Genomic DNA, 20,721 nt, shown 5'->3' with positions numbered 1-20,721 from the left:
GGCAGTGGGGGGGACCCCGGGGGGCCGGGCGCTGCTTCACTCCCCTGCAGGATCGCGCCCGCGTGGGGTTTCCGCAGCCGCAGGGCTTTGTGCCGGGCGGTGGGTGCATCCACTTGGAGCAGCAGGCGCGGGCTTGGCCGCGGCACAAGGAACCCGCTGGGGAGCAGGGCCGCCGCCTCCCCCCACCCCGCCCCAAGCAGCCCGGGGCTGCGCTTTGTTCAACCTTTGCGATGGCCCGAGCCACGCAATAAAAAGTCCCTCCGCCAGTCTCTCTCTCTTTCTCTCTCACTCTCTCTCCTCTCTTCCCTCCCCTGTAGATGTCCATGCGAGCGCTGGTCCAAGGTGGAGCTTCGTGGACAGGGGCAATGACTTGCAAGTACCTCTTCTTGGGGCTCGCTGTCTTCTCGTCGCTTGTCCACGTTGTGATAGAAGCCAGCTCTTGGTGGTAAGCTTTTTCCTCCCTTCTGTTTAGAATGCAACTTCACATTTATCCTTTTTCCCTTTTTGGTTTTGGTGTTTTTGCAATGTCAGAATCTATCTAGTTTCCAAATGAACAAGGCCTAGATTGCTCCTGAAGGACGGGGTGGATCAACAGAAAACCCTGATCTGCAAATCTAAGACTGGCCCATTTTTTCCTGCCCTGTGAGGGACAGGATGGAATATAGCCATCACCCTGGATTTTAGGGTTCAGATCCTGATTTGGAATAATAAGTACTGTTAGGGCGAAGTAAAATATGGAGTTGTAAAGGGAGTGTCCACCTCATACCATCAGCGTAAGTGTGCAAAAGTGGGTGGCAGAACAACTCTCCAAGTATTGGGTTAGGCCGTGCTGTTGGAATTTGAAAAGCCGAGGTCGCTAAGGCTGTGGGACCCCAGGCACTCTTACCTGGGAGTCAGCTCCTTTGAACTTAAGGGGATTGCCATCTAGGTAAATGTGTACACAGCTGTGCTGTAAGTTCATCATTAAAAATAAGCTAGGCACATACTGAGTTTTTAAGACCTGCTGAATGAATAATACATTCATTTTGTATACAACTCTTCTGCAAGAAGAACTGTTTCATTGAAAGGCAACACCTGGGCACAGGCTCAGTTGGTAAGATACTGGATGAACAAGCTGTCTGATATGTAGATATACTTGGCAGCAATTCCCTGTAGTTAATTTAAAGTTGTTTTTCTCACAATGAAATCCGGATCAGTTGCATCTCTGTTTCCCCGTCTGTGTTCTATCCTGTGTTACACTTTATTGATCATCAAAATGAATTTTGTGGGGATACTTCTTCAGCTGTCAGTCTTGAATTCTTTAAAAATGATATGGTATGACATGGTATTTATTTATTCATTTATTTATTAAAAGCTTTTGTATGCCGTCCTATTATACAAGATCTCAGGATGGTATGATAGAAAATGGAGTGCCATCTGTCTGCCTTGAGCCTCAAAATGTTGTGGTGGATCATCTTGGTTTTTCCCTTCTCTTCCAATTTTTTTTTAAATATGTAGAAAGAGTATGAAATATGACGCTTAAGAGGGAGACATCCTGGAAGGGGGCAAACATCATATTTAGATAGCTGCATAATTCAGTGTCTGTCTTGATAACTTCATGCATGTGGTTTGCTTTAACTTTCCAAACCTTCAACAAAACTGAAAGCTTTTTGGCGTTTTCTTTCTGTGTTTTGCCATTATTTACCACACAGTAATAGGGCTTATTTCCCAGGAAATGTGTTCCAGGGCTGAGGTCCACATTTCTAGGACCCAAGTGCCATGTGCATCCACTTGCAGTGTGTTGAGCCTGTCCCTTTGTTAATGGAACACTTACTTGTATTTTCACAGGTCCCTGGGCATGAATCACATGAACCCTATGAATCCTGTTCAGATGCCAGAGGTGTACATAATCGGAGCTCAGCCCCTGTGCAGCCAACTGGCGGGGCTCTCTCAAGGACAAAAGAAGCTCTGCCACTTGTACCAGGACCACATGCAGTACATTGGCGAGGGCGCAAAGACAGGAATTAAGGAATGCCAGTATCAGTTCCGCCACAGAAGATGGAATTGTAGCACTGTGGATAATAACTCCGTTTTTGGCAGAGTCATGCAGATAGGTAGGAAGTGCCTGCAAGAGTGTATGTGTGGTATTTACATAATGATGCATGCTAGGAAGATGTGCCAAGTTTTTTATGTGCCGTTGAAACCTGTCAAGAAGGGGAAAAATTAAATTGCCTTTAGCCGAAGATGGTCCCTCTGTGAAGTCAGCAGGGCATGTGGGATTCCTGGCACTGTGGGAAGGGAAGAGCACTGCAGTTCTTCTCTTGTCTTGCTGTGGGATGAAGGGAAGCCGTATCTACAGGTAAAGGGCTAGCGAGTGGAAATAAGTAGTGGTGTTGTGCTCACACAGTGTTGTTTTTATGTTCAGGATTGCAAAGTTGTGTAATGACTGAGTTTGCCTGCACAAATGCCCTCCATACCCGCCTTCTCCAGCCTGGAGCCCTCCAGATGTGTGGGACTACAATTCCCAGCATGCATGCCTATGGGACAATAGTCAAGGATGCTGGGAATCATAGTCTTAAAACATTTGGAGGGCAGCTGGCTGGGGAGGGTACCCGGCACACCATTATTTTTTCATGCAGTCCCCTCTCCCTTGCAGCCCTGTCCCATTCGTATTAATTCAGAAGTCATTCCTTCGATGTCCAATGGAGCTTACAGTGTGTTTGCAATGTAAATCTCTCTGCAAACTAAATAATTTGGTTTTCCAGGCACTTTCAAGTTAGACTTGAAATATGTTGGCACTTGTAGTCTGTATACTTTCACTGAGCCTGTAAGTACATATGTAGGTGTTACATGAATTTCAGTAATCATTAGCGTTAATTAAAAATGTTATCTTGTCACAATCTACCAGTCCCTACCTGCAGAGAATGTCTCTTCTCTTAGCTTTCATTTGACTATTCCCTTTTGCTGGAGAGCTCACATTGGCACAAACTCTCCCTTCACTCAATTTTTAAAAGTGCTGATTCCCTGAGTACAGGACTGGACTCAAATGCAGCATCTCTATAATGATTGATGGTTTACTTTCACTCCCACAATTATAATAATGACATCTGTACATCCAAAATTGTACCTCTGTTCTTCCCACCCACCCCTGAGTAAAACTCATAGCTTGCAAATAGTAGCATTTCAAAATGCTGGGATCTAAATCTAATTTTAAATTCCCCTTTTTGAAATGGGATAGGAAAGGATTGGAATGACTTTAAAATTAGATTAAAGGTAACTTCATTTATGAATTGAGTAGGCTTCTGCATTGCTTGAAGGGATGCTGTTAAGTCACATTTACCCCAGAAGTTAATTTTATGTAAAAATAAGCTTTTCAAAATCGCAGATTAAACCTTTTCCATGACTTCTTTTTTTAATGCACTAAGTGGAAACACTTGCCTTTTGAAGACTGAAGGATTCTTCTCCAGTCTTACATTATAGATGCTTAGGAAAGGGGAGGCATAGAATAAGTGGTTAGTTTGTCATTGCCATCTACTGAAAAGCAAACAAAAATAGAAGAGCAAAGGCCTGAAATTACTGAAACCTTAAGCATTGACTTCAGAAAACCTTAGTGCAGGTACAGCCAGGGCTTGAATATTGGTTCTCTGATGTTTGGTTGCCACAGTCTCTGTATGCAGCAATTTTCAACCCTAAGTGTTGGAGCGGGCCTTTCTTGGCTTCAGGCCTCTACTTCCTCCCTGTAACATATCTGCATTTATTTGATTTGATTTAGCAGGGTAATTGGCCACTTAGATTAACAGAAAATAGAAGTGAGTGTAATGTGTGTATCCAGCTCCTACAAGATCCTGAAAAGTGTATTCATTGAGAACAAGTATGTGTTGTCATTTCATAGTTGGGCCTAGTTTCCTTGAATAAACTATTTGATTGGCTGCTGTTTCTCTTGAATGGAGGACAAGATCCCTGTTCAAGTGCCTACTTTTTGCTGGACCCACTCAGCCATGTAGTGCTATAAATCTGTAATAGTGAACACCATAATGATAGACATGAACTAACTGATCCATGTCCCAGGATCTCCAGGAGCTCTGTGCTGACTAAACTAAACTTGGAGGAGTGATAAGGTAGTAGAGGTTTGTGCTACCCTAAATTCTGGCAGTTTATATAACATTTCAGGCTAATGCTAGTGCAAGTTAATCAGAGAACAGGAATTATTTTATTTTTTGAAAGCCACCCAGAGACTTTTAGTATTGGGGCAGCATATAAAAATCTTTATAAATAAGTCAGTCAGACAAACAGACAGACACTGACCTCTTTTCTGCTGGAATAGGAAATAATGACTGTTGCATCTGCCTATCTATCTGTTCCTATGGGTTGGTCATCCCAGACAATTCTAACCCTGATTCCTTAAAGCAATGCGTGCTTTGGCATGAACGTCAGTCAAATATGAATCAGAACTCGACGGTATTGCTAACTCAAGTAAAACATAGAACTTCCTTGATTTTGAACATCTTGCGAAGTGGGTTGCATAGTATTAAGGAATATTCTTGTACCCTTTTTGCCTGGAGGAAGAAAATAACAAATTGCAACAAACCAATGAATAATTCCTAAACAAACAAAACGTTGTCTGTCCCTTTACCTCCTAGGCTTGACAAAAACTTTACTGCCATGGCTATACACAGGGAATTGCTGCTGCTTGTTGAGAAAGTCCTTCAAAGTAATTGTATTTTACCATAGGTTTGAATAAGTTCTTGGAGTTGAGTAAAACTGAGGCTGCCCTCCTCTGCACAGTTTAGCCAAAATCCCACTGTATTCAATGATACATGAACAGTGAGCAGAATTGCAGTGATACACAATCTCTGCGCAGAATTGCAGCTGAAATATCTTTAGAAAGTGCTAGCGACTTCCTCTTAGTTGTTCTGAAGAATTACTTTCAAAATTGCATACGTGTAAGGAGAGACTGTCCCCTTGTTTCTTTTTGAAATATGAGCATTTTGATGAGAGGAAGCATGTTTTTGCGTAGCACAGGATGAAAACACCTACTAAATAAACCAGTATTTTTCTGGTAGCGAGATGTCTAATACCGTTGGAGTTCGTGAGACTTGCTTTGCAGATGCTTGCAAAGTCTAATGCTTCATTCAACAAAATGAATTTTACTACGCAGAATAAATTTGCTCAAAGTTCCCCCCCTCCCTTGCAAGTTGTTTCTTTTAGAAACGTATGCCTTTTTACATTTGTGTACATCTGCTCTCACTTGAAAGGATATATCTTAGGGTCCTTTTAAAATACACTTTTGAAGAAGAATCTAAATGTGGCTTTTCCCTATGACAGCAAAATCTATACAATAGTCATACGTATACAAAAGTGGAGTGGGAAAGCTGTGAACTTCACGATGAGTTTTACTTGAATAAGAATGACAGGGTTCTGCCAACTTTGTACTAGTTGCATTAAAGTTCAATCAAGTTTTCAGACAATAACCCATAGTGGTTTGGGGGTAAGTGCCCTCACAGGCACAAAGCTGACAGTACAGTCCTTTGCATATTTCCTCAGAAGTATATTCCATTGAGTTTAGGGAGACTTCTCTAAAAACGGGCAGGCCAGTAGAGCATAATGTTCTTCCAGTGTAGGTGGGTATGCGCATGGAGATTTTTCCTCTTTAAAATTATCGAGTGCTTGTAAGAACCTTCTTCTGTCTGATCTATTTCTACTTTCTGTAACATCAGATAGAAGCAATACTTTCAGGTACTGCAGCAAAGCTTTCCCCAAGTAGTCCTGAAGGTGAGGTGAATGTTTATAAATATCCAGACCCCGATGAAGCCTGGATTCTCTGAAAGGTGGCATCCTGGAGAAACAGTTCATTGTGATGATCAGGTTCTCAGAATTGTTTCTGAAGAACAAAATGCTCTGAGGTCCTGCACAGGATACCTTCAGCGCTGTTCGCCGGAAGCCACCGTTGTGAGAGGATGTGGGAGGTGGGGCAGCCATACTGTCAGTGCTCATTTATGGAGAGGCCTCCTTGGCTTTGCGACCACCTCCTCAGCTACTGTTTTCAATGGCTACAGGGAGTTGCATGATTTGGCCAAACTGGAGGGAATTGGAGGCTGTAGCATGTGGATTTAATTACGTTCCTATGGAATGAGATTTGTCTAGGGCAAATTGGATCCAGGTAATGCATTCACTAATGGGTTTTCCTTCAAGATATTCAGTGACTAGCTCACTTGATCTGCCATAGTCTCTTCTCTATCATCAAAGGCTCTCTTTAAAAAGCTGTTTCAAACCTTTTAACGTACAGCAGTTATGTGCAGAATTCTTTTCTCTAGAAGGCTGCAGCCATTTCTCTCTGTCAGCTTACAGAGCTGGTGGCCAGACGTGAAGCTTTTCCTCTGATACAGTCCATTCCCACTAGATTAATTAGCTTAGACACTTCAAGACAGTAGTTTACTTTTTAAGTATGCTCTTTCTAAAGGATTCTTGTGACATCTCCTTGGTCTGAGCTTTGTCCAATACCAAAAGCCTTGCAGAATTCTAAGGTCACATGTTATTGTTTACTTTTTTTGAAAATGCATTACTTGCGTGGGGCTTTTTTGGGGCGGGCATTATTTCAAGGCAATGCATCTTTTTCATCAATGAAAGAAATGAAGTATGGATGTCTGGGCCTGTAACACTGCGTCTGTCTTACTCCTTTTCCCCTTGCAGGCAGCCGGGAGACTGCCTTCACATACGCGGTCAGCGCAGCCGGGGTGGTTAATGCCATGAGCCGTGCCTGCCGAGAGGGGGAGCTTTCTTCCTGTGGCTGCAGCAGGGCTTCCAGGCCAAAAGATCTACCTCGGGACTGGCTATGGGGTGGCTGTGGGGACAACATTGACTATGGCTACCGCTTTGCCAAAGAGTTTGTGGATGCCCGCGAACGAGAGCGAATATACCAGAAAGGATCTTACGAGAGTGCAAGGATCTTGATGAACCTACATAACAACGAGGCTGGGAGGAGGGTAAGTAGGGCTTTTCCATGGTTAATTCTTACCATGAGGCCAAACTGTTCTTGCTGCTGCATCATTCCCAAGCTTCATTTTTCATTAGTATGTATGAGTCCGTGCATGCTTGTCTTTCGTAAGATAGATTTCCTTTGGAATTAGTTTCCTTGTGAAACCTGCTGAGTGAGCTCAGAAAAATTTCTCATTCCGTTGTTGTTGTTGCAGAGAGAGGTGCAATGCTTTTCTTTAGATCAAGATGGAAAACGTGAACTTTTGAAGCAACTTGTGGCCTTCCAGATGTTGCTGGACTTCCAGTTCCATCAGTCTCAGCCAACCTGGCCAATGAGAGAGATAATGGGAGTTGTAGTCCAGCAATATCTGTAAGGCTGCTAGTTGCTTGCCCCTAATTGAAATGAGAGGGTACAGAAGGACCTTAGAACTAAGTGTAATGCAAGGTAACTTCCTTCCCCTTCCTGCCACACACACTACTAGTTTGTTCAAGCAAAACTGTACAAGTCACAGTGAATTTTCTGCAGAACAGAATTTTATTAGTTTATCTTTCCAACCAATTCAGGTTTTTTTGGAAAGGACAAAAGAAGCACCGTATTTTCTGGAGTGAAATGTTTTTGCGTGGGAGCTATTTTCATTCTTCCTTGTAAGGTTGTGAAAAAAACCCCATCTTCTCTGTATTATTATAAAACATGCTCTTCTGTAGTCAAAGTTGGTTTTTATGGCTTTTTTTTAATCTTCAAAATCTTTTAAATGAATGAGTGTAAACTTCATTTTATTGCCCTGAAGTGGATGGAGCCAAAGTCATTATTTTCCTAGAACTGACGGTGCCAGAAGTAGTCGGCTGGAGACTTTACACTTGTGTTTCTAGGTGAATTAAGATGAAGGATAATTGAAAATTAATAGCATTTAAATGTGAGAAGAAGGCATCTGAAAGCACTGGAAAGGCCAATTTGCTGCTCGACAGAAGAAAAATGACTGCTCACAGTTGCCTGCGCTGGCTCGGAGTGGCTCGCTGCTACCACCCCCTTTGAGCGGCCTTCCTGCAATGGCATTTGGCAGCGTTCACGCTCACCACCCCACTTTTTTAATGCTGGGTGGAAGTGGCCTTCAGCATCCACCTAATGTGTCAGACCCCAGGATTTCTGGGGCTGTGTCAACACTGACTCATGTCTATTTATACACGGTAAATTATCAAGGTCTCGTTGCCAAGGCTTCACAAAGAGGATATTGCGGTGTTGGGTCTGTCCCCCACCCAGAGGTGTTTGGGGGTTTTCTCTTGTGGATGGAGTCACTCTGTTGCGCATGGAGATTGGTGTGGGAGGGAGCTGCAGAACGGAAAATTGCAGTAGGAGCAGCACATCTTTCCAGTGCGAGGGTGGGAGAGAGAGAAGCAGGAACGCCAGTGCAGATCTGGTGTATGCAAGCCCATCAACAGACCAGTCAGCTATTTTTGAACCATTATTTCTCTTTGCAAAGGATGTAGATAAATTCAGCTTGGATATATGATATATGTGTTTTATCCTAACTGGGATTCCAGGGTTGCCCATGGGGTTCCCCTTTTTTGGCATATGCCCTCTGTTACTTGCATCTGCTCTTCCAAGCCACAATCCTATGCAAGGTTAAAGAGAAAAAGGCATAAAACTCCCAGCAAGTTTTCCCCTCTGGTGGGGGAAACCAGCACCAAGGCATGCAGAGTCTCTCCCAGCTTTGCCTTTAAGGACGCAGGCCTAAACAGTCTTAGTAAGCTCATTCAACACAGCGGCATTTGCCCCTGAGAAAACATGTACAGGACCGCACTGCTGATTCTGCTTCCGCCTCATCCTGCAGGCTGGCTGGCTGGCTCACACCTTTTTCGATGCACGCTGCTTCTTTTAAACATCTCGTTTGGCTCAGCAGGGCTGGCGCTGAATTTGGCTTCAAGCTCAGCTTGCTGAGCCAGCCTGGCATCGTGAGAGAGGAGCAGGGGCTCGCTTGCTGTCACAGCCCTGAGCCAGGAGGTGGCGCTGGAGGTGGGAAATGCCTGTGGGCGCCCCATTGCTGCCTGCTGGTCAGCTTGTCCCCAAGGCAGGGATAGTCTTCTGCTCACTCGTCGTGCCCATCCACTCGGCAGCGGCTGCTTGCAACCTGTTGGCTGCATCACCTTCCACCGCAGCCTTCCACTTTTTCTTTGACTGATCCCATTTATAGTTACTTATTAAATTTCTGCACTGCTGAAGTTCTCTGGCAGGGTCACTACAGTACAGAGCAGGACCATGATACAATCACACAACAGTAAAAAATGTTTCCTGATACAACATTTTAAAATAGTTTATTTTTAAAATGTGCATTAGCATGAGACAGTGTTTAATAACAGACCGGTTTGTTTACTATTCAATTTGAGAGGGAAAATGGCTTTGGAAAGAAATTCAGAGCAGAAGAACGCTTTGGAAGAACGTGCCTGAGTCGGGGTTCTTGTACTTACCTTAGTTATCAGAAGACCAAGGAATGCTCATGAATGTCCTGCCTTGCATTGTACAATTGCCTCTTGCAGCATGTAGGCTGAAACATCCTTGGCTTTCTACACTCCCATAAAAGCTCAGGGATACCTCTTCTGTCATGAGTTACCTTCTCCCATAGGGCTTCTCAGATCAGGAAGCAATAGGCAGCCAGAGATGCCATAAAGCAACAGAGAGATGCAACATGGAAACGAAACAGCTCACAAACAGCCCCAACAGAAACTCAGACTGAGCTATAAAGTGTCCAAGAGTGAGGCAGAATAATGGAAGCCCCTTTCACGAGGGAAGAACACGTGCAGGAAATGGGAGGACCTGCTTTGGCATGGCACGGGCTCCTCCAGCTAGATACGGCACCATTCCCCTTGCCCCTGCCTTGGCCCGGGCTGCCAACCCAGCTGATGCTGTCGTCACTTGCAGTGGCAATGCAAAAAACAGAAAGCCCTGGGGGAAAGGGCAGAAGCGCTGTCTCAACCCCTGCCAGTGGTGAGCTCTGCCTGTGAGAACAGGTTGTAGAATTTCTCCTCTTGGAGAAATAGAGTGGAGTAATTCTGGAGGCCATTTGTGCAGTAATCTCAGCTTGCCTAGTCTAGGCCGCCAGGCTAACTAGAGGCATCCCAAACAAGGAAGGGGAACGGGGAATGAGGTGTTTCCAGGGGTGCCCCTGGGGGATGATGTTCATGGCTACAGCATCCCGAGGCAGTAGCAGGGGCCGCAGCAGACAACATGGGCATGCCAGGGCCCCCTGGGGCTGAGGTAGCTGTTGCAGCTCCCCCCCCCTTCCTCCTCTAACATTTTATAGATGAGGGTGGTTAGATTGACTGGCCAGGTATGTGCAGGATTATAAGTGCTGCTTTTAATTTTTTATGCATGCACGTGTGCTATCTGTTTCTATAACAAAATTGTGTGTATTCCCAAGGAAACATGTTTAGCATCAGGACACCAGAAGCAAGCTCCCCTTTATTCCTGTCATATTAAGTGAGTTTTAAATGTAAAACTATACGTGCTCAGAGCATTTCTTTGCCTCTTCCGTCGTTTAAATTATGATGGGCAATCTCCCCCGTCCCCCAGCTTCTTTTCATTTCATTCATTACATTTCTACAGCACCAAATAGTCAAAGCTGTTTGGGAGACAAATGAGGAATGTGGAAGCAATTGTAAAACGTGGAATGATGGTGTCAGGAGAATGGAGTGATGCTCTTTATGTGCTTCACAACCAAAGTGCACCTCTGCAAGACCATTCAAGGCTCAAGACTGTGTCTGCTTGGACAGAAAAAGTCCTTCAACTCCCAGCATCCTCCGGCCAGCTTGGCTGGCCAAGGGATGCTGAGAACTGTAGGGCTCTTTTATGTGTAAACATACATAGGATTGCACCCTGAGTCTCTGGCTACACTGCTGGTTGCCCTGAGAAAGGAGGGAATGTGTGAGCTTGCAACATACATAGTGTCCAACCACTTTACTTAGTTTAGTTAAAGCATTTATATACTGCAGTGTGTTTCAGAGACATTCCCAATCATAACAGAACAAGAATGAAAAGTATATCTATCAATTAAGAATGCTTTTAGTGAACCGAAAGCAACAATTGGCAACTTCAAACAAGAACAAGTCAGGCCGTTAAGTGTCTTATCCTTTGGGAAATCAGCACAGAAAAGGCATCATAGGTTTCCATTCCCCTCCAGAAGGAAGGGAGGTAGCATGCTGGCTCGATCTCAATGGGAAAGGAATGCAACAGGCTTAGAGGGCACCAGTGAAAAGGACCAACCCACGTGAACTAGGCCTGGCTGTGTGCGGTCAGCCTGAAGGGCCGTGCTCTAGCACATGTTTCCAGAAACCGTTGTGCTAATGACAGTCTAGCAGAGTGCAAGCTCTTCACCACCAGCATGACATTCTGGGGTCAAATGGGCACTGGAGTTGTCCTGCTTGCAAGTTGTCCTCGCTTATTCCTTTTTCCAGGGGAAGGAGATTGGTGTGTGGACAGGGACCACACTTGGTGTGCATAGCAGATCAAGGTGTTTTCCTGCTACAGCGTTTGGTGGATTCACCAGCCATGAAAGTCCATGACTTAGAGACCATTATCAGGTTGTTGAATGCCAGCCTGGTAAGAAGATCATCCTCCTTCCAGCCAGCAGGGCCAGTGTCAATGCCTGGCACCCTTGAGCGGTTGTCCAGACAGAGCCTACTGCCGGTGCCTGCCCTGAGCCTCCCTTAATTTTCTGACCAAGGGTGGATGTAGCCATCCTTTTTCGGTTCCCCAGTACCCCTGGCCTGCTGTAGCATTGCCTTCACAGGTAGACGAACTCCTCCAGTGTTTACTGGCAGTGGAAGGGGCCCACGGAGGGGCCAGGACTCAGGCTTCCCCCAACCCCAGAGCTGGCCTTGCCAGCCACTGTACATGCTACAGCCAAAAAATGGAGCCATTCTAATAACTCCATGCTGTGGCCATGAGCATATGGAAAGCGGTGTATATACAAATGCAGCTAAATTAGGGATGGTGTAAGGAGCAAACCCAGAGCAGTGTTCCACGTAGGCCAGTGGTGTTGATGCCTGTAATCCTTTTCTCGAACGACACCATGGGCGCTTCCGCATGCAAAGCAGGTGGACCGCTGCTGGGTTACTGACCCTCTCTTGTCCGTGCCAGCCCACTGGCATGATGGGGAAGCAGACGCACGTGACTCCAGTGAAGGGGGGAAATCGTCCAGATCATGTGGTGAGCCACTGTATGCAAACGGCTTTCCAGGGAGTAATTTATAGCAGCCTCCATGTGGTGGCAACACCATGTCTGAGAACTTTAGGAAGATTGCAAAATAAACAAGAGTCTGTTTCAATTTAAACATGACAGTTATGCTTATTTATTTATTTTGGCAATTTCTAGGCTACTTTTCAATGTTGTCCCCATGGCTGGTGAAGGTAATGCATTCTCAGTAACTAATATCCTACAGGGATGTTTTCCCCACTGATCAGAGAGATAAAAGCCAGACTAACTTCTGTTTCTATTATTTTCATATGTGTGTGTTGCATTATTTTTTATTCTAAAGGTTAAGTAAGCCCCGTAAACAAAGAAACAAAGAGATGTCACACATTGACAGGCAAATCTGTCAGAAGTTCATCTTTTGTGTGCTGGACATCCTCCATTTGGCATTTTGTGACAGCTGACAGTTTAAAACAGGTGGAACTTTTCATAGAGATAATGGAGGAAGGTAAAGCCAATATGAATCATCCTTCACAATAAGAACCATTTTGATGGATGCCAACAGCACATTCCAAAGCATGAATTTATCTTTAAAAAGTTACAATATAGAGCCAAGAGCAGACATGCCATAATTGAAATAGACTAGTTTTTACAGACTGTCAAGAGAACTTTAGCTAGTTGGCATTATAGACATGGAATGAATGAACGACTGAATGAATATATTTGTTTAGCTGAAGCTGTCCTCTGAAGATAGAATCCTATGCAAGCTTGAATAGAAAAAGGCCTATCACTCCCAGCATCCCCAGCCACCTATTCTGATCGGGCATAGTTCTGTGGGGTTGCCCATAACTCTCCAGATTCAGAAGGACAATCAGTGGATGATAGGAGGAATGCGGAGGCTAAGTTTGCCTGCATGTTTGCCTCACCCTCGAAGATGTTCAGATGGCTTATGTTGGACACGTAAATGTTTTCTCTTTCCTCATGAGGAGGAGAGATTGAGGCACTGCCTGGACTTGATGGACAGTGGTGGTGACTCATTCTTCCCCTTCCCCTTTGTCCTGCCACAAGGGACCCTCTTCTTGGGTACAGATGGTGCAGAAAGGGTTGGGCTGACTGAGGGCAGAGAGGCCCTTTGGAGGCGGAGTCCCTGCTATGGCCTTGGAAGGGACTTTGCCTTTTGTGTGGCTGGCCAGCCAGGGTCTCTTGGCCATGGAGTGGCTTTTGAGAGAGGAGTGTTTCTTAAGAGCTGCACTCACCGTCTCCCACTTTCTGCCTCCTACAGACGGTATATAGCTTAGCCGATGTGGCCTGCAAATGTCACGGTGTGTCTGGATCTTGCAGCTTGAAGACCTGTTGGCTGCAGCTGGCTGACTTTCGCAAGGTCGGCGATGCTCTGAAGGAGAAATACGACAGTGCTGCGGCGATGAAACTCAACACCCGGGGCAAGCTGGTCCAGGTCAACAGCCGCTTCAACCCCCCCACCATCCACGATCTGGTGTACATCGACCCCAGCCCTGATTACTGTGTGCGCAACGAGAGCACCGGCTCGTTGGGGACCCAGGGCCGGCTCTGCAACAAGACCTCGGAAGGCATGGGCGGCTGTGAACTGATGTGCTGCGGCCGAGGCTACGACCAGTTCAAGACGGTGCAGACAGAGCGTTGCCACTGCAAGTTCCACTGGTGCTGCTACGTGAAATGCAAGAAGTGCACAGAGATCGTGGACCAGTTTGTCTGCAAATAGGTGGGGATGTGGGGGAGGAGCTGTTCTGCTCGACCAGCAGGAGCGAAATTGCCCCAGAAGGTCTCCGCTCTTATTTATAGAGCCCGGTGGGGTGCTTTTCTTGTTTATATATGAAAAACAGAATCTTTTGCAAAGAGAAATGATGGGAAACCTTGCTGCCTCCAGCTCAGACTGTGCATAGTTTTATATATATATTTTTTTGCAATAATGGGGGAGAACCTGAGAGAATATTTATTTTACACAATTGGAATTAAGACTTTAAAAAAGAGAGAGAGAGAGAAAGTAGGTCAAAGGGAAATCCACCCTATCCCCATATAGTCTCACAGGACATAGTACATATGCAGTAGATGAGGTATCCGTGTTACATGCTTTGGATCGGAGCATGATCCATGCGGACTTGGTGACATACAGATCTGTGCATGATACTTCTTCTTAAGTCTAGTGACCAAAAAGAATCAAAGCAGTTGGATACAGCATTGTTTTTGTATCAATCAGGTTTAGTGTGTATCAATCAGGTTTAGTGTGAATCTTCCCCACGTGGAAACGTAGAAGGTCTGGGTGAAAACATACATTCCTGAAAGGCACAGCTGTGCTACTAGGTAACGTCAGAAAGCCCATTTGTTTAACTTGGCATTTTCCATCTCTGCTTGGACTACCTGTGAATATGCACTGGGGGAAAGATGCCAACGAGTTTTAGCACAGGGAGATGCAGTTCTCTCATCATCATCACTCAAGCAGTGCATTCTCTCATGAGTATCGGTAGAAAGACAAAAATGTTTTCTTTGAATGGGTTAAGAACCATTCTTGCCTACAATAAGTAGCAAACCCAAGAGGAAGCAATTCCAACTTTGGCTGCACAGCATAGATCAAAGCAGAATTTGGAACATTGCCACTTCCAGTAAAATATGCATATCTCAAGTTATGCACATTTAGAAAGCCTTACTGCCTTACTTTAAAAGAATGGTAAAAAAAAGAAAAAACCTATCTGTGGAATTTCCTAAAGGTGTGTGTGCTAGTTTGTCTGTGCTGGAAACTGCAGCTGTAGCATTCATGCAGTTTGCATGAACTTTCCTTAAAAATAAAAAAAAAACTCATTTGAAAAGCAATCCTTTAATTTTAAAGTGCTGTGAGTTGTTAGTTGCGAGTCAGAAGGGTCCTCCTGGGCCATCTAGTCTGACCCTCGGTTCTGCTCACGACATGCTTCCCATGTGCATGTCCAGCCTATCCTTGAACGTCCTCACCGATGGGGCCTCAGCCACCTCTTATCTTCCAGCAAAATTTAGTGACAGCTTTTCCTGCATGCCCTCCGTGCTGGTTGTGTTTGTGAGTTATGAATATGGAAAGCTTAATGCATACATTTATGAGAGTTTGGAATCTCTTTCTGCAAGGTTGCTATGGCTAATAATGGAAACAAAGACACATTTCTGACACAAATGATGTCCCAATTTCAAGGTAAAAAAAGATGAATTCTTCTTTCCTCGCCACAAACTCAGCACATTCTTTAATTGTTTTCCTGACCTCACCCCAGATTTATGCTGCCCAATAAATATAAGCCGACTGGATTGGAAGGAATGCCAGGCCTCCAACTTAGTATTACCATACTAGAAACTTTAATTTCTCACAAGCCTATGAGCTGTCTCATTAATGCTGTCATGATAACCAGCTTTTACAATGATGATTGCTCTTAATTTATTGTGCAAGGAAATATCTACTTCCCTGGTTTCTGGTGTTTGCAAACTAATGTCAACTTTTAAAAAATAAAGCACTAGTTTATTGAATATGTCACTTTTGGTTTTTATTATACAAAAACCATAATCCTTAAATTTTTGAATCATTTATTCTTTATAGTGACTCTTCTCTATGAACAGAGAGGAGTCTAATGATCCTAGCTATTAAAATGCTATTTAATGTAAAATATTTCACTTGCGTTCTTCAGATACTATGTAAATCTACTATGTCCTCATCTTTGTTCTGTACATTTAATGTACATATTTTCATCTTGTGTGATTTGTATATTTCACTGGTTTTTACAAAAAAAAAAGGCTTATGCCATAATGGAAGATAGACTATAAAAATAAAATGTTGGTTATATATATTTGGAGGTAGTTTAAATTTCTTTTAGAGTGGGGTGTTAATCAAATACTCACTGTGGATATTTAAAAAAAATGTTACAGTAAAATGGAGAAGTAGCACTCAACTTGCTTCTTAAAATAATATCAGCAGAAAAAGTATTATATTAGATATTATATCTTGAGAAGTTATTCTCAAGAATAGTGGAACCCTGCATGTGCTATGAAATTCTACTGGAATCCTGAGAATTCCAAGCATTCACTTTTCGTAAACACTTTCCTTTGACACATGTATGTCTCCTTCACTGTGTAGGAAACCATGTGCCAGGCAGAGTTTTGCCTTTGCAATTTTCCCCCTGCCTGCAGGAAGGGCTTTTCTCTGAAAAAGTTAAAACAGCGATCAATTCAGTGGGAAACAGTTGCTGGATCAGCATCCTTTCTCCTGTGGAACAACCAGTGGTTGCAGGTTTGTTTTGTACTTGTTGCACAGGATGTCTTCAGTTTCCAAGCTGCATTTTGATCTGGAAAAGAGAGAAGTCAGTAGGAGGTAGAGGGGAGGGAGAAGGAAAGAAGGCTAGCTTCCATCGTTTCCCATGATTTATAAGGTCAAACCAAAATGGGCCAGGACTCCTCAATAAACAGCTTGGCGCTCTTGTGTTAACAATTATCAAAGTTGGAAATGTTAACCCCACCGCCCCAAAGCCACCAAAAGTAGAAGGCCAAAAAAAAAAAAAATGTTGACCTTTCTGCAGGTATATGGGTTCAGGTGTGTTAGCATCTTGAGTGGGCCAGGAGACAGGGATGTTTATTCCTCTCAGCACCCAAGATGAACAGGTAGCACTGAAAATGCTGGCAGTCAATGAAATAGTCATTTGCATTTCACCATCTTATTGTTTCTTTGGGTTCATCTACTCACATTCATATTTTCCAACACTTGTTTTTAAAAAGCAGCAACATTAAATGAATTCAGTATCTTGTATGCAACATTAAGAATGTAGTTAACTCAGGACTGAAAATTCAGAAATTATGTATGAATCAGTCTTGCATTTTTCAAAGTAGTAGAACTGTTACCTTACCTAATATTATACAGCAAAGGTTGACTTGAAAGAAGGATCTGCTGAACCAGTGTCTATCCTGGAAAGTGGAGTATATGACAAAGTTAAATAATCCTTCCTGAGAAAACCATGATGAATACTTAGAAGCAAAGAAGATTTTACTGGATCAAAAGGGATATATTAAAATGCACCAAGAGCGACTTGGTCCTCCTCACATTTGATTTCTTGAAATCTCTGCCACATCAGCACATCAGATAGATTAGCTGCTTTTTCTTAGGGGTTAGCCTAATGTACTGAAACCCTTGTTGGGTGCCAAGAATGTATTATGCCACAAAACAGAAGATCAACATGTAGTATGCTTTAAAATAGCACTTCTGGGTAAATGCAATTTCTGTGGTCTGATTACTCACATCTGGTTCCGTTTTTCTTCACTTGTATATTGACCAGTGTTCTTTATTGCAAAAATGCCGACCTCTAGTTGTGTAGGTCAGCATTTCTGAGGGACTGGAGTGTGTTCAAATTCTTCTTTCCAATAACAGGGAAATTAGCAAATTTATATATTGGAAGCAGAAGCACGGCTGTGTTACAGTCAGAAAGGAGAGGATTTTAGATTTCAGTCAAGTTTATTGATGTTAGTTTTTTATAGCTTTCTGACCCTAACGGCAGGTCTATAATTTTTGAAGCATGTCTTCAAACCAAATAGAGATACATGGTCTTCATGTCAAATAATCTGTGCACACATTTTATCTATAGATCGCTGAATAACAGTAGGAAACATTCCTGTATAAAATACCATGGCATATTGCTAAAACCCAAGACCAGCCTTCCCCAACTGGTGCCTTCCAGATGTTTTTGTCTACAATTCCCAGCATGCTGCCTGGAACTTAGGGAAGTCAGAATCGAAAACATCTGGCGGGCACCAGCTTTGGAAAAACTGCCCAAGCTTATCTGAAGTTTACAGATGGCTCAAGGTCAGAATATGGCAGAATAACTAGCATATTGTTACCTGCCCTGAGCCCTTTGCATGAAGTGGCCTGTAAGTCCAATAAATAAATATTTGTCTAGATGGTAGATTAAAACTTAGAAGAATGTGGCTACTTGATTATCCCATGATAGGGACACAAATCAACAAAGCTGAAAATGTTCAAGTGCATTGAAATAGGAGGGAAGCTAAAGGCAGGCTTTTTTAGGAGCTCCTAGGGAAAAAGCTGGAAGGGAGCATCAAGGCATGCTTAGGGAAAAAATCCTCAACTCCTGGCATGCCCCAGCAAGCCATGCCCCTTCCAGGTGTTACAGTCTAACCATGTACAGAGCTTTTAATAAAAGCTGCATTTCCCCCAAAATAAAAATACTTTCAGAGTTGCAGTGTTTCTCACCATCACTTGTCTTGTTTCATTTTTCACAGTACTTTCAAATCCATTAAAAGGAAATGATAGATAGATAGATAGAAAAATTGGAAACCATCAGTCTTCTCCCTCTCCCACGATCATTCAGTCAAATTTACGAGATTATTCAAATGAATACAGTATGGAAAACATTTGTTATTGTTCCCCCACTACAAAATATCAAGACATTTCTTATTATCTTGCTGTTAAAATCAAGATTATTATCACTATTATTATAATTTCTATACCACCCAATAGCTAAAACTCTCTGGGCAGTTTACAACAATTCAGTGTGTGTGCAATCAGAAATGACGATGCTCTTACAACAGTTCTGCATCTCAATTTGAAAAGGTAGAGGTAGCCTTTTCTCATCTTTGGAATTAAGTGTCATGAGAAATCTCTCTTCCATGTTTCCCTCTCCAGCAGGTTTAGGCAAAACCTTAGACACACAGTCCTTTTGTTAAAAGGTAACAGGTTACAGAACAGCATAAATCAGAGTAGTGTTCTTGGAATGTGGGAAAAGCCTCTGCCCATGCGAAGAGCTGAACCACACTAAAATATGCCCCCCCCCCTTCAGAAAATCTTCTGCCTCCACCCTCAGTGTGGCTCCCGCTGCTTGAAGGCCAGATGGTGGGAGAGCTGGACATTTCTTGACTGGTCTGCTCACCTCTTGTTGTCTCCTGACAGGGTTGAAGAACTCCTCCTCCATCTCCTCCCCACTCTTGAACTCTTCCTTGCTTCTCTAAGGCAGGCCGGTTCTCATGTTCTATGTGCTTCCTTTGCTTAATAACCTCGGAACTGCATTGGTCTCTCTGTCTCCTCCTCTGAATCTGAAGAATCCATCTGAGGAGACCATAACCTGAGAGAGCTGGGCCCCTTCTCCACATTTAGTATACAACACGGTTGTATCTGCAGAAGCTGTTAGGAGCACAGAACTGTCAAAACCCCAAGTAACTCAGTAAGCTCCCCAGTTTTCACTGGTGCATCTTGGACAGGAAAAAGCCCTGCAACTCATTTGCTTTGTTCCCCTGGCCTGACCTTTCTGGGCCGCTGCTGCATAGGAACCCCCTGGAGTACATTCAAGCTGACAGCAACACCCCCAAGTGGTCCTGCATGTGTTGTTCCAGATTCTGAATTTCATGCTGTATATCGATGTTGCTAGAGAAGGTAATCCTCTGTCTGGTACAACACGCACAGTGCCTTTTGGCCTGTGTAGTTCCAAATCTTGCAGGGCAGATGCACAAATGCCTCCTTCCATGCACACATTTCACGTGTTAAACTGGAATAAAATGTGGAAACGGGCACCTTTAATTACATTTGCTTCTACTGGCCAAGTTCGAAGGAGGAGGAGGAGCAGCAGCCCCCGGAAAGGTTATATCTGCTTTCTTTCTTAACATGAGTTTGGGGACAGTGAACAGGTCTTTAGCATGATCCTTCGTATCTTGTTGTAGCCTCAAACCATACTGAAGGATGTGGCAGGCTGTGTGTTCAACCACAAGCCTGGTTTGCTCTGGCCAAATCCCCTGAAAAGTTGACTTCATCATGCATCAGCATGTTAAAAATAGCGTAAGAATTGCCCCCAAATTAAAAGCCAAGTCCGTGTGCTACTTAATCCAAGGCCCATGGAAGAGTGGGTGCTTAGAAAGCCTGAAATATTTTTCAGGGGCCAGTCAGTCCAGCAAAAAGCACCATTCGCTTGATCAAAGGCCATTCCCCGAAGCAGCAGACTGAAGGTTTTCTTAAATTTACAGCATCTTTAATTGGGAAGATACTTGGTTAGCTTTTTGGCATCGCCTCCTTGAAAGGCATTTGGAAATCCACTGTTCCAAGGAATGATGATCCCTCCATAACAGAGAGGAGTGTACCCGGAACAGGTGACTCGGAAAGGAGACCACCGTGTCTTTCTCAGGCATGTTTATAAAGGGGTTCGCACATGGCCACCCAAACCTTTGCGGCAGATGCTGTGCTTGCCTAGCCATTGCTGGTACTGCTGCCAAATCCCACTGAACTGATTTCAGTGTCTGAGTTGGATCCAGCGAGTCTTTTTATGTAAAGGAAGGGAAAGCCCTCTTGCATAATGGAAAAGAGGCTATGGCCTGAGGGCATAATCTGTAGCCACCTCGTAAAGGGCTGTGTTTAGTCTGCCTGGAGAGCAGGAGGCCTGAGAAGTCTAGGTAGGCCTGCTTTCGCTTCATTGCAAGGTTAAGATATTAATGTAATGAAGTATTCCAGTTCTCAGTGAATTTGCCTTTCTTTGCTACAGTACAGAGAGAGCTCAAGCTTCTTAACATCATTATCCTGTTTTTATCATACTGCACATTCCTGTGAAGAGATT

General features: G+C 43.8%; 1 protein-coding gene across 1 annotated transcript; it reads left to right on the top strand.

Annotated features, from left to right (window-relative positions):
* Positions 1-318: 318 nt before the first annotated feature.
* WNT5A (Wnt family member 5A) lies at positions 319-15,970 on the top strand. Its single transcript, XM_044451532.1, has 4 exons — positions 319-445; positions 1,828-2,093; positions 6,670-6,962; positions 13,419-15,970. The coding sequence occupies exons 1-4, from the start codon at positions 324-326 to the stop codon at positions 13,875-13,877; spliced, it is 1,140 nt and encodes a 379-aa protein (XP_044307467.1). The 5' UTR covers positions 319-323; the 3' UTR covers positions 13,878-15,970.
* The last annotated feature ends 4,751 nt before the right edge of the window (positions 15,971-20,721 follow it).

This window comes from Varanus komodoensis, unplaced genomic scaffold, assembly GCF_004798865.1.
Source record: "Varanus komodoensis strain SLA01 unplaced genomic scaffold, ASM479886v1 scaffold6_2, whole genome shotgun sequence".
NCBI classification, from domain to species: Eukaryota; Metazoa; Chordata; class Lepidosauria; order Squamata; family Varanidae; genus Varanus; species Varanus komodoensis.
The sequence above is the reverse complement of the archived record's forward strand: the minus strand, read 5'-3'. Positions and strand labels throughout refer to the sequence as shown.